The 15019-nt window shown below is 34.2% G+C and overlaps 1 protein-coding gene across 6 annotated transcripts in view; it reads right to left on the bottom strand.

Annotated features, from left to right (window-relative positions):
• Positions 1–1535: 1535 nt before the first annotated feature.
• Sanbr (SANT and BTB domain regulator of CSR) overlaps positions 1536–15019 on the bottom strand; it is a 59510-nt gene continuing 46026 nt past the window's right edge. For all 6 annotated transcript variants that reach the window (XM_071601609.1, XM_071601608.1, XM_071601611.1 and 3 more), the window contains 7 exons: positions 14741–14840; positions 10246–10337; positions 8902–8930; positions 8746–8819; positions 7610–7698; positions 5112–5203; positions 1536–4041 (listed from right to left, as the gene is read on the bottom strand). In XM_071601609.1, coding sequence (XP_071457710.1) covers positions 4005–4041; positions 5112–5203; positions 7610–7698; positions 8746–8819; positions 8902–8930; positions 10246–10337; positions 14741–14840 — 513 coding nt within the window. In that variant the 3' untranslated portion in view covers positions 1536–4004. The remainder of the gene's footprint in view (positions 4042–5111; positions 5204–7609; positions 7699–8745; positions 8820–8901; positions 8931–10245; positions 10338–14740; positions 14841–15019) is intronic.

Here is a 15019-nt window from a genome sequence, read left to right as displayed (position 1 = left end):
CAGCTTATTTAAATTTCTACTCTACTCAGAATGTGAAGCTGCCCATTTTGGCAGAACTCATGTGGGTTCATGTCTACATCAACCCAAACTAGTATATCTTTTTACAGGATGACAGACAGACTGGTCTTGAGAACCATAATGAAGTATTTGTCCCAAGGCCTCCACTTGTTGAAATTAAAATGCCAGGAGGGGACAGATCAGACTTTGGAGATATCACTAAGGGTGAACTCCCAAATGTTTGTTGGTGCCAGCTGTTCTCACTGCTGTAGGCTCTGGGGACACAGTAGAGCTCATAGATTCTAGCAAGGGAGACAGACTGCAAATCAAAAACAAAAAGGAATATGTCAGAGTAGTAAAGTCATAACACATAGAAATCAAATGATGATCAGAGTGACTTGGGGGTGGCTTTTTTTATATTTGGCACACAGGAAAGGCTTCATGTGAGGAAGTGACATCTAAGCTAACCTCTGGTAATAGATCCTAGGCAGTGGGAATAGGTAATCTGAAGAACTAAAGGTGGAAATAAGCTTCCTTGTTGGGAGGATCAGGTAGGCTGTGCTCGAATGTTGAAATAAGAGGAAAAAGGAGATCCAAGGGGCAGCCAGGGCCTAGCCATGTAAAAATTTGCAAACCCAAGTTATAGAGGTTGTATTTTATTCTAGGTTTGATGGGATGCAATTGGAATTAAAAAAAGGTAGTGGTATGATCTGATTTGCATTTTAAAATCAATATAATTGTTTTGTATATAACAAATTATACAGAGGTTGGACTGGAAGCCAGGAAATAATTTAGGCTTTTGTAGTAATGTAGTAATGATTGGGAGTGGTGATAATGAAGATGGAGAGAAGAGAGTAGATACAGGGTATGTAGAGGGTATAGTAAGATGTAGGGCATAGCTAAAGAGCAGTGTGGGGGGTCACTGGATGGAAATTACTAAGAGGAAACATCAGGGGGAAGATTCTGATAAACCATCTAAACAAGATTCTTGGTGACAGGCCAGGTGATCCGACATCGCATAGTGCAAGAGGAACCTGATCAAATGCCAAGGATAATCAGGTATTGAGGATACAGTGTTCTTGCCAAAATGACATAGCGGTTTTTAGCTAAAACTGGGCCTAGAAGTGCAGAGGGGCCTAGAAGGGTTTGACTAAATTTGGCCAAGAAGACTTTTTGTCAGTGCACACACACCAGTATTAGCAATTCAAATTCTAGGAAGAGGGATATCAAACTTTCATAAAGGAACCTTCTAAATGTTAACATAACAATGTAACAATTATAGTTGACCTCTATGGAGGGCTTACCATAAAACCAGAAAATACTGGACTAATTATTTAGATTAACTCAATCCCTCCAACAATCCAATAAGGGTGAGAAGAATATTATCCTGTCTTCTTCCCCAGCAGATCATCTTTTGATGAGTGGGAAAGTTAGCCTATGAGAACTGGACTGGCTGAGTAGCCCAGTGCCTTTTTCCTGGGAGTTGTGCAACCTGTTCAATGATAGTCAAAAGTTGGCTGAAGAATTATTCCTAGATATTGGAGACAAATGCCTTTTTATATTTATTAAAATTTACCATTAGCAGATAAACATGACAGAGATTCAGCCTCAGCTTCCAAAGCAATTAACACATTTTACAATATCTGCCTAAGCAGAAAACAACAGGCAAAACAATGGCATTCTGTGCAATCAGCATTGTTATCAGATCATCTTTCCTGCACTGCTTTTACTCATTTGCTTGTTTATTTTTGAAGAGCCATGGAAGGCGCCCAGGGCTGAGCTATACCCCAGACTTTCAGCAATATTTTACCCCTGAATATTTTGCTAAATCCTTACCAGGGTACCTTCATTCAAAATACTCTCAAAACTTAAAAGAATTCACCTTGAAACACTAATTTTCCATGAAAACCCATGGAATCTAGAACAATGAGGACTTTTTCAGAGAGTATGGAATAATTCAGATGAAGAGACTTTCCAAACAACTTTTGTTACTAAGGTTTATTTCAATTTAAGAAATGTGAATTCAGAATTAGTGTAATGTAAATCTCAAAGTTTGTGGCAAAAGAACTGCTATTAAGGGTTTGGGTAAAATCTTGATGGAGCCAGGTGTGGTGTTGCACACCTGTAATCCCTGCTACTTGGGAGGCAGAGGCAAGTTTGATGATAGCATGGGCAACTTAGTGAGACCCTGTCTCAATATTTTTTTTTTTAAAGGGCTGGGAATGTAGCTCAGTGCTAAAGCACTTGCTGAGCATGTACAAGGCCCTGCGTCCAATTCCTGAAAAGAAAAAAAAAAAATTTGTGGTACTTGTGCATGTATATAGACAGACATTAACAAAATAAGAAGCACATTCTGAAGAGAATCAAATTTGGACAAATTCTGGTTTGTAAAAATAAATTCAGTTCCCCCAGGAGAAGTAATTTGCATTTTCACCATCAGTTAAAAATGAAAAGAGCATATTTTTCTCTTCTAATTGTGACCATCACAGCACTGTACAAAGTGCAGTACAGTTTGTACTAAAGTACAACAAACCCAAATTCTTTTTATCAGAGAATACAGTAAACCACAAGACTCTTAGTTAAACAGGGCTTACATACAATGTACTACAAAACATTTTCTTTTGAAAATAAATACTGTATAATCTATTTCCAAGCATCAAACAATTGAAACAAATACATACTGGAACAAAATTTCCAAACAGTTTAAAAATTTATATACATACAAAGCCATATATATAACATCAAATAACATCTAGTTTTATATATGTAAACTAAACATTCACTAAAAATGATTTCTGAATGTGTAAACTAAGTATACCACTTGAACATTTAAAAAGAAATTGATGTTCTGTTACACATTATCAAAGTCTATCCTCTGAATAATTTGAAGACATTTCTACTAAAAGGCAAATACAGACTAAAAATAGAAACAGTGCATCTCAAAGTTTTTCAGAGACTTACATATCAGTAATTTTCAAACACATAATTTATTGTGTGCTATGGTTTGAAACAAATTTTCCCTGAGCACTTTCTGTCTGGTTAGAAAAATTAAAACATGATTTATAAAACAGAATTTTATTTTAATTTTTCTTGAAGTATGCAATTTCTTGCCCATCTGATATATATGGGAAGTTTTTAGACATCTGTAAGGTAACCAGCAATCATAACTGTTTTAAAGGGCTATTTGAATGGCTACAGAAATATAGATGGGTCTTGAAGCCCTGAGAACTGTACAATGAGTGTCTCACACAATTGAAGTAATTTGTTATCCTAAAACTATCAATAGTTATTTTAACAAATTTAGAATGGCACTAGTTCATAGAGAAAAAAAAGTAATCATTAGTGATTCCAGCTCAGATGATCAAAGGATAAGCATCGAAAACTGAAAACCAAAGTTGCATTAGCATTCTATTTTCTATGAAATAATGCTGAAAAAGAAACTAACCCTTCTGCCCAACACAGTATTTAAATACCTACCTCACCTTGAAACTTTATTAATGCAGTTTTGAGATCTGTTGCTCCTTAATATTCATGCAGATTTATAATCAGCATCACTGGAAATTTCATCATATAAACTGCAGTTCTCAATGCAATACCCAAGATTTACAGCCCAAAAGACATACTACGATCAGTGCACATGTACAGTAACACTACCAGTTGTGTTCCCTTATTATTTAAGGTCTTAAGACCCTTAGCCACTTGACCATTTAGGCCTCTTCTCTTCAAATAAATAATAACAAATATTAGGAATCTTAACTATGCAAAATTTGTAAATTGTTTTCTACATAGCCTAGAATTATACTAAAAGAGAATTGGAAGTTTCATATTTACAATTAGATTTTCATAAAACCTAACTATATATGTCTCTTAGCATTGTGATTTATGTGTCTTGCAAGAACAATTAATAAATAGAACATTGAGAAGTTATCATTCTGAAGATCTTCAAGAAGCAAGCAATTTCAGATGTCCAGGAAGTTATCTTCTGTCTTTTTATATTTTAAGGTGCTTTATACAGGACGCCCTGGACCAAAACGACTTTTAGACCTAGATTTTTTTAAACAGAAAAGAAGGTCAGAGTTGCTTCTAGAATAATAGGAAGTTGCCGCTGCTTTTAAGATTGTTTGCTTGACAATATTCAAAGTTTAATGAAATTTCATATAGCTCCATAATTAATTTTTAAAACCCCTTGGAGTAAGATATATTTTGGAATTCATATTAAGAGATCATATGGTATGCATAATGTATAGGAGCAGGGTCCTGTACACATTGTTTCTTCAGTGAAACAAATGAACATTTATATTAAATGAGAAAAGTGAAGACTACAAATATCAGAGCAGATTAGTTCAAGTTTGTTTTTTTATTTTCTCCCAGTACTGGAGACTGAACCCAGGGATAGAGAAGCACTTTGTCACAGAGCTATAATCCCCAATCCCTTTTTAAGCAATTTTGAGATAGGATTTTACTAAATTGTTTAGGCAGTCTTTGATCCTGTGATCTCAAGTAGATGGGATTACAGGCATGGACCACTGCACCTGGCCTCAGTTAAAGGTTGAATTGACACAAATGTACAAACTGACTCACCCACCAAAAAACCTTTGACTTTCTGAGCTTTCTCTATTTCAAAATTATAGATAAGGTATTAGAATGTATAATATATTAATATTCAAATCTCAATCTTTAAAAGAAAATTTGTGATATAAAATGACATAAGATTTATAAGTTATATTTTATTAAGAAAAACAAAATAATAAAACAAGAAATGGGAAAGACTTCATGGATTTATATGAAGTAATAATATATAATCTACAAAGACTACAAAAATTTTGCTAATTCACAGTTGCATTGTAGCGTTCATTTTTATCAGCATTGGTTTATGAAGCCGGCCCAATAAGTGAAAAACTAAAACAAAAACAAAATAAAACCTTATTCTTTCATTAAATTTTGTGTTCATGAACTTTTCTTAGTTTTGGGGTTAAAATCTGGTTCTGATTGATGGTTAATCCTTGAAGCAAAACATAAAACCAAACATAAATAATGTGCTTCTAGTGTTTTTGGCTTTAAAAAAAAAATCACTTCAAAATCATGGCCTTCTGAATTAGTTTCTGCTAATTTACCTTGTGTTTTTCTCTGAGCTGTTTTGCCGTGCACTGACTGGTACGGAGGCTTTGATTTGTGCTTCGAGCCTGGAATAAATACCTCCTGCGAACTGCAAAATTAAGTTATTTTTCAAGGAATAAACAGAAGCTCTGTTTTACTAAAATAGCATATTCTTAAATTAATAAATTATGGTATTTTTAGTCCTTAAAATTCAGACTTTTTGAGGGGTATAATTTATATACAGTAAAATTCACCCTTTTAGCCTACATTTTGGGGTTTTGACAAATGCATATAGTTTTGTAACTACTGTCACAATGAAGATACAGGATAATTCTATCACCCCCCAAAAAATCCTGTGTCCCTTTTAAATTATCCATCTACCACTATAAATTCCTGGCAACCACTCATCTGTTTTCTGTTTCTACAGCTTTGTATTTTCCAGAACATTTTGTGTGTGTGTGTGTGTGTGTGTGTGTGTATCATATAGTACATACAGCCCGTTTCTCTCACTTAGCATATAATGTACAGGGGATTTATACACGTTGTTGTATACATTTGGAGTTGGTTGTCTTTTGTATGTACGTATCCATTTGTTAAATGTAAAACTTTTGATGATAAGAATTCTCTGAATAAAGGGGCTTATTGAGGCATTACAGAAATTAAAACAGAACAAAGAAAGGACCAGGTTCTGGGACAACTTATCTAGCTACTAGCGAGATTAGATAGCAGTTGAGCTTATTCAACCTGGAGACTGGGAGTATTCTTACAATGAAAATTGGAAAATTAAGGCAATAAGTTGCTTACATCAAATTTACATTAGTTACTGATAAAAGTGGCAGGGTATGATGAAGCAGGGGAAGCTTTGGGGTGGGAGGACAGTCTACCACAGAGAAGTATTTGATATTTGAGGATTGGTTGAGGTTCATAGTTGAGAAAATTGTTTTATGAGCTGACTGCATCTGACATTCAGTAAACTGGGGTGTAAGTCAAGCTTTCAACATATATTCCTATATTACTTCCTCTCTTTTCTTTTTCCTATTCATCTTTTGGCTTTTTTTTTTTTTGGCAGCACCCAGAGCCTCAAGCATGCTAGGCAGGCACTAGCTACATCTTCTGAGCTACATCCTCAGCCCTTTTTACCTTTTTATTTTGTTTTGAGATAGGGTCTCGATAAGTTGCCCAGGCTGGCCTTGATCTTGTGATCTTACTGCCTCAGCCTCTGGAGTGGCTAGAATTATGGTCATGCACCATTCTGCTGGCTTCCAGCCCTTCTTAATTTACCATATCTTGTAATTTTATTCTTGTCACATTTACCAGGAAAAGGACATCATTTGGGAGTGTAACTAATTTTCGGTATTTATTAGTAAAACCACTATAATTGTATAAACTAATTTATATGGTGTTTAGAAATTACTACACTATTTTCCAAATGGCCAATTTTTTCATTCCTACTAGCTCTTATATGAGAGTTAGTTGCTTTACATACTCATTAGCACTTGGTACCTCTTTAAAATTTCAGACACTTTTAGTTAGTGTATAGTGGTATGGCATTGAGGTTTTAATTTGTATTTCCCTAATAACTAATTATGTTGCATCTTTTCATCTGTTTATTTGCCATCTGACTCCCTTCTTTCAAAGTGTTTGATTAATCCTTTGCCTATTTATTTTAATTGAGTTATTACTGAGTTTGGAGAGTTCTTTACAAATAACTGTTTTGTATCTATTTTCTATTAGTTTACACAGCTTGTCTTTTCATTCTCTTAATAGTGTTATTGAAAAATAACTTTAAATTGGGATGAATATGATTTGTCAATTTTTTCTTTTATGTTAGTGAAAGAAGAATGCAATCAACAAGAATTTATATATGTATCTTTTGTAATTGGTGTTGTAGCTAAGAAATATTTGTCTATCCCGTGGTTACAGATATTTTCTCCTATATGTATTTTATTTTATTTTTGATGCTGGGCCTCATGCATGCTAAGCACATTTTTTACCAGTGAGCTATACCCTTAGCAGGAAAGTAAAATTTAAATAAAAGGATTAGGGCAAGAGTTATAGTACATACAAAACATAAATACTTATGATAATACATGATACTGTGACTCATATGTAATTCTAGTTAGAATGCAGGCATTTCTAGTCATCATTTTCAGCAAGATCTCATCTTATTTTAGAGATAACATCTAAATGACACACACAAAGTTGATCAAAATTAGCACATTCAGAAAAGCTGCCCTCTGGATAGTTAGCATTTGGTTAAGAAGGACAGTTATTCTACTTTTGGTGTGACATCACACTTCAGTGACATTATAGTTCATTATGTATGATATAAAGGACCCCTGGACCACAGATAATAGAAAACTTATGTGAATTGTGGCTAAATGGTACAGAACACAAAATTATCTAAATTGTTCTTTTAAAATTCTTCTTAAAACATCTTTATACTCTTTATATTAAAAATAAAATTATGGAGGAATGTTCATATAAGTATAATATAATAGTGAACAGTTCTTACTTCTTTTGTTTCCTTTGACTTGACTCGGTCCAGATCACCCAATCTCATTTTTATTAGATGCCCTGTAATTTCAGACATCCGCCGCTGATCTGAAGGTAAAAAATGATAAGTATTATTTCTCATGAGGATGACTTATAATTTTTATTTCTTAAAGAAGATTGTAATCAACAAGGGTTTACAAATGTATCTTTTGCTATTATTTTTCAGATGCATACTTCTATGAAGAATTTAAGGCAAGTGGAAAAATGACTTGTATTTTAATAATTGTGCTGATTTTTAGGTTACTATAAACCTATGATTTGGATATGATTTGAGTATGTCCCCCAAAGGTTTATGTGCTAGAAGCCTGATGTCCAGCGTAGTGATTTTTATTTTTTTAAATTGGGGATTGAAATCAGGGGCACTCTACCACTGATTATATCCCCAACACTTTATTTTTCATTTTTATTTTAAAACCCGGTCTTGCTAAGTTGCTGAGGCTTGCCTCAAACTTGTGATTATCCTGTCTCAGCCTCCCAAGTTGCTGAGATGACAGGTGTGTGTCACCATGCTTGGCCTTCAGTGTGGTGATTCTCAGAGGCGGTGGAACCTTTAAGAGGTGGTAGCACCTTTAAGAGACGGGGCCTAGTGGAATGTAGTTAGGTCACTGGGAACACCATCTTTGGAAGAGTTTAATGTAGTCCTTGTGGGACTGTGCTTAATTCCTACAAGAGCAAATTATTATGAAAAGAATAAGCCTGACCCCCAAATCTCTCTCTCTTCCTGCTTTGCTATGTAATCTCTCTCTCTTGCATATGTTCCCACCACGATGCCATCTGCCATGTGGTGATGTAGCCAGAAGGCCTTCACCAGACCAAACATTTTGTTGTAACAACATAAAATAGACTAAGACATAGCCTAAAACATATTCAGTCATTTTTTACAGAAAAAGTAGGGGGCAAAAGTCAGTCTAAAAGGTCTCAAAATTATAGACTCATTAAACAATACATTATTCATTGAATTATCTAGTAATGAAATCCTGGTTGGTGACTTAAGATAATGTGCAAGTTTGGGGACTTATACCATATAAAACCTTTGAAGCTATTCAGCATACTTCATAAAATAAAAGATGTTCTTATCCACATAATAAATTTTACCATCTTCTCTTTGTGCATCTTGGTTGAATCTCAAGGATCTTGTGGCATCCCATTTATTCTTCTGCATACTCACACTATTGAAAAAATTTTTAAAAAATTAGCATTGATGCTTCTTTAAGAGTAGATATTTTAATTAGATTAAAGAATAATACTTACATGAAAGGAGACACATCTCTAGAAGCTGACTAAAAAATTAGACAACATTAAGCCCCAATTAGAACATATTTACAAATTAGTTTTACAGCTAATTATAAAAACAGTTTACATTTATTGAGCCAAAAGCATTCAATAAATACCAAGTGCATCTACAGCACCAAGAACATTTACAAGTGTATTTCATTTAAACCTTGCAACAACCATGTGCAGCAGGCAATATTTTATGATCTTCATAATAAAATAGGCTGAGAGAAGTTAAGAAAGTTCTCCAAAGAGATATAGACCTAGAATTTGAATCTACTTTGTCAGTTATGAACATTTAAATTGGGTTTGAATTAAATCTAATTTGTGAGCCTGTGCTACCTAACACAAAGATGAATGTACAACCTGTCCAATCTCGGCCCCAGACTTTCACGTATTTTTGGAACTCATAATTTCTGTTTTTAGTCAACTGCAGCTATTACTGTCCTTAGTCCTATCTGTTTTTTTACTCCTTCCTTTAATGGCACAGGGAAATAAAAATCACTTGAAAGGCCATAAAATATAATTTGTTTTAAATTAATTAATTAATTTTGGGTACCAGGGATTAAACTCAGGGATACTTGGCCACCGAGCCACATCCCCAGCCCTATTTTGTATGTTATTTAGAGACAGGGGTCCCACTGAGTTGCTTAGCACCTCGTTTTTGTTGAGGCTGGCTTTGGACTTCAGATCCTCCTGCCTCAGCCTCCTGAGCTGCTGGGATTACAGGCATGTATCACTGTGCCCAGCTTATTTTTAATTTTAAAAGTCTACTTCCCTCTTATTTTTTGAATAAGTGATATTGGTTTAAAATCCAAAAGGTTCAAATAGCAAACATAATAGAAAGCCTCTTACATTTTTTAAAAATATTTTTTAGTTGTCAATGGACCTTTATTTTTATACATAGTGCTAAGTATTGAACCCAGTGCCTCACACATGCCAGGCAAGTGTTCTACCACAGAGCAGCAAACCCAGCCCTGAAAGCCTCTTACCTTTATCCTCTCCACATTCAGTTCCTTTCCTTAGGGCCAATCAATCTTATCAATTTCTTATGTAGCTTTCTAGAGATAGTTTATGTATATATAAGGAAATTCATACATATTTCCCCATCTCCTTTACACTGTGCACATTGTTCTGCACCTTCTGTTTTTTCATTTGTCAATATATCTTAAAGATCTTTAATCTCAATCTATAAAGAATATCATTCATTTTTACATTACTAGCATTCCATGAGACACTCATTACTCTTCTATATTTTATTTTTCCTGAATATACTTGCTTATTTCTTCATATGAACTTTAGAATAAAAAAATGATCAGTTACCTTCTCCAATGCCTTTTCTTTCTTTTGTGCACAGGGTGAAGACATCTGCTTTTTTGGTGGTTTAGTGAACTTCTTTGGTTTCTCCTTTTTCCCTGATTATGGAAGGTCAATGTTATGAGTATAAGTCTCAGACCTCTCCAATTTACTTGCTACTTTTTTAAAAATACCTTTATTTTGTTTATTCAGTTATTCAGTGCCTCACACATACTAGGCAAGTGCTCTACCACTGAGCCACAACCCCAGCCCCTTACTTGCTACTTTTAAACAATAAAATCATTTTTAAAAAACCCTAAAAATCTAAAAACTACCTTTGGACAAAACCCCAAAATACAGAGAAATTAAACTGAAACTGCCTTACATGAGTTCATTTTAATTACATTTTTCCCTTCTATTTGGTGAAATTTTTTTGGGGAAAAAAATTTTGGGAGGAAAAAAAATATGAAGTCCCACTTATATGAAATAGGAAAAATGATGGAGAAATTACACATTTATTTTCTGAATTTGACAATGGAATCATTTTCTAATTCCAAAATTTTTACTTAAAATTACTGTAATGTAGAAAAATACAATTTGAGAATGGGGGGAGTAGTCATACACATACAAAATCTTTTTTTTTTTTAGTTGTAGATGGACATAATACTTTTATTTAATTTATTTATATGTGGTGCTGAGGATTAAACCCAAGGCCTCACACATGCTAGGCGAGCACTCTACCACTGAGCCACAACCTCAGCCCCCACATACAAAATCTTTAAAATGTTTTTTGCTCAGGAAGGAGGTAGGACAGTAATGATCTTGGGAAGATGCTGAGTTTAGATAAATTATATTCTGGACTAAGTCATTCTTGGAGTCAATATTCTGAATCTATCCTGGCTGACTATGAAGTGGACAAAGGAGGGAAAAAATACAAGGAGGGGGAAGAAGCATTCCATAAAAATAATATATGAAGGTAAGGACTATACTGAATAACTGTTTCCCAAATGAAATTATTTGTTTACCTTCTCCAGAAGTCTTGCTATATGGTTTAAGAAGGAAACTATCAAAATGATAAGTGGAAAACCCATGCTACATAGACAATAACCTTGAAGATGCTGTAACAAAAAATTAATAATCTAGATAGATTTACTTGCTTGCTGACATGCCCTGACCCCCTAACACCTCTCTCTGTTAAACTGGGTAACAAGTTTTATAAAGTTGCTAAAAAATATGATAGGGTAGGACATATGGTAATGACAATATGAAGGGGCTGAACAATTCCTTACTAATAAAACAGCCATAAAAACAGAACAAAAAATTATAAACAACCATCTGAAGGTAATAGTAAATAGTCAAAGATAGGCTGAAAATTGAGCATTTACACTATAAAAATGCATGAAGTAAAACTGAGTTTGTGGCCTTCTTGCCTGAATGTACTTCCTGGCTCAGGGAGGGAAACTGCAGCCTTATGAGTCCAGGCAGAGGATGACAAGTGTTCAAAGTAATAGAGAAGCTATAATTGTAAAGAAGAAATTTTGGAAGCAAGAAAGTCACACAAGACCTAAAATCTAAAATGTGAGTACAAACTGTCCATATTCTTAGTCAAGTATTAAACTTGGAAACTGTATGAGAGATTCTAGGAAGCCCAGGTAAAAGGCAGGTAGAAACTATGTTGGACCATCCACTCTGCAAAACAGAACTGCTCTTAGTGAGATATGGGAGATTTTTTGTGCTTTTGAATGGATTCTTTCCCCAAACTGCACATATCTCAAGCTTCTGACAGCAAGACATCTTACTGGCTTGATGTATCAGAGTATAGACTTGGATCTGGAAAAACTACTAAAAATTCAGGTGGCATTTGTAAACCACGGGATCCACTAAGTAGGTGAGCCCCAATATCTGAATGTAATCTCTATCTATATCCTTGGCTGACTCCTAAGCTACACAGGATGGTATGACTGGGGATGAGGGTGAGGTAGGCTAAAGCGATAGCCTACCTGTGCAGTTAGCAGTTAAAACACCTGTGCAGAGACAATCATCTACTGCATATCATAGGTGAGACAGTCTGCAATTTGAATCAGGTAAATTAACCACCTACTAGAACAACAACAACAAAAATCAACAATCCTCAGAAGAACAAACCAGATTTCAGAGTTGCATAAGGAAAACCTTCATTTTTCAGCCAAAAGTTCCAAAATAGAAATTCTGACCCTCTTAGAAAAGAAACAGTTAACAGAAACTGACTCGGAGAGGGCCTACATATTGGGTTTAGCAGATACTTCAAAACAAATGTTAATAGAGAAAAAATTGTTTTATTTAGTGAACACAAAATGTCAAGCAAGAAGTAGAAACCATAAACAAGAACTGAACAAATTCTGAGCTCTTTTCAACAATAATTAAAATAAAAAACTTTCCTATATAAGCTCAAAAAATTTTGAAATAGCAGAAGAATGAATCAGTAAAAATGAAGATAAAGTATTAGAAATTATCCAATCTAAAGAACAAAGGGCAAAGAGAAGTTAAATGAAAAGAAACAAAGTCTTAAAGTCTGTGGGACAGTATCAATTTATTTTTAAAATTCTTTTGGTGGAATAAGGGGTCAAATGCAGGAGCACCCACCACTAAGCTATATCCCAACCCTTGTTATTTTTAGACAGGGTCTTGCTAAATTGCCCAGGCTGGCCTTGATCTTACAATTCTACTACCTCAGAGTAGCTAGGATTATAGGCTTGTACCACTGTACCCAGCTCATCTACTACATGTGCAACTGAAATTCCAGAAGATGAGGGGAAGATATTTAAAGAAACAATGACTGTAAGCTCCCCAAAATTTGTGAAAAACATCAATTTATAGATATAAGAATCTCAATAGACCTTAAGCATGATAACGGAAAAGAAAACTATGCCTAGGCACAACACAGTCAAATTTCTAAAAGATAATGATAAAATCTTGAAAACAGCAAGATAAAACAGACAAGATAAAATGACACAACAGCAAGATAAAATGACACTATTGATGGCTGACTTCTTGTCAGAAACAGTGCAAGCCAGAAAACAAGAGTCTCAGTTACTGAGTAGCTGAGGATTACAGATGCATGCCACCATGTCTAGTCTTTTACATTCTTTTTTTTTGTACTGGGGATTAAACTCAGGGGTACTCAATCACTGAGCCACATCCCCAGCCCTGTTTTGTATTTTATTTAGAGACAGGGTCTCACTGAGTTGCTTAGTGCCTCACTGAGGCTGGCTTTGAAGGAGCAATCCTCCTGCCTTAGCCTCCTGAGCTGCTGGAATTACAGGTATGTACCACCACTCCTGGCTAGCCTTTTACATTCTTAAGTGACGTGCAATCATTTAAAGCAAAAATCATAACATTGTTGAGTTTACAATGTATATACAGTTGACCCTACGTATTTGTGTTCTACATCTGTGGATTCAATCAACTGCAGATTGAAAATATTGGGGGGAAAAACTGTCTGTACTGAAAATGTACAAACTTTTTTCTTGTCATTAAGAAAAAACAATATAGTATAATAATTATTTAAATAGTATTTGTGTCCATCTACAACTAAAAAAAATATTTTAACCCCAGTCACTTTGCAAAAACAATTTTTCAGATTTTTATAAAGTTAAATACATTTACTATGTGACCCAGAAATTCTATTTTAGGTGTCTCTTCAAGAAAAATGAAAACATGTCCACAGTAATTTGTAAGCAAATATTCACAGCAGCATTATTCATAATAACCAACAATTGGAAGCAACCTAAATGTCCATGAAATTGTGAATAGATAAATAAGGCATACTCTTATAAAGTAATACTACTCTGCAAAAAAAAAATGAAAAAACTACAGACATATGCAACAATATGGGTGAATCTCAGAAATAAACTATGTGAAAGAAGACAAAGACAAAAAGACTGCTCATGATTCCATTCATATTAAAAGGCTGTTTTGAACCAATTTTACCTGCTGTTTCTTGAAACCAAGGAGTTGAAAAGTTTTGACCCAACTTCATATTATAGTTGTATAATAAACATGCTTTTTTAAAAAAAATTTTAGTTGTAGATGTACACAATATCTTTATTTATTTATTTATTTTTATGTGGTGCTAAGGATTAAACTCAGTACCTCATGCTTGCAAGGCAAGTGCTCTACTGCTGAGCTATAACCCTAGCCCATAAACATGCTTTTAATATTTAAAAAAAATCATACTTATTGAACGGCTTATTTGAGTTCCACTTCAAATCATCTCAGGTTCGTGTCTCTGATCACATTTCGCCTAATCTGAGTCACAGATTACACTGGAAGTGGAAATTGGCAGATTTATTTCTCAGTACACTGTACTTCACAACTTTATGGGAATCTTAAAGGAACATCCTTTCTTTCTTTTACTCCCAATGTTATAACCTGCCACATAGAAACATTTTAAAGACAATTTCCCAATCCTTGCTTGCATCAAGCTTCAGAATATAACTTCTTCATAAAGAATGTGATTTAATTTTAATTTAGAAGTCAATACTTTGTTTCTTGGATACTTCTTCTTCATCACCAACTTCATCTTCAGTGACCTCAGATCCAGTGGTATATTCTTCTTCTTCTGAAAATAATGACTGTTGTTTCTAAATTAACAAACACATCTATTACAAATGTATTATTATCAACTCTGTAATGAATTCCTTAAAACACATTTAACTATACTTATTTTGGATGAATTAGTTGAACAAGAGCTGATAAAATGAATCCTGTCTACCTAGCACAACATTCAGGATATGGTCATAGGAATTTCTATGTTTAGGGC

This window comes from Marmota flaviventris, chromosome 14, assembly GCF_047511675.1.
Source record: "Marmota flaviventris isolate mMarFla1 chromosome 14, mMarFla1.hap1, whole genome shotgun sequence".
Lineage (NCBI taxonomy): Eukaryota > Metazoa > Chordata > Mammalia > Rodentia > Sciuridae > Marmota > Marmota flaviventris.
This window is presented reverse-complemented; position numbering and strand designations above follow the sequence as displayed.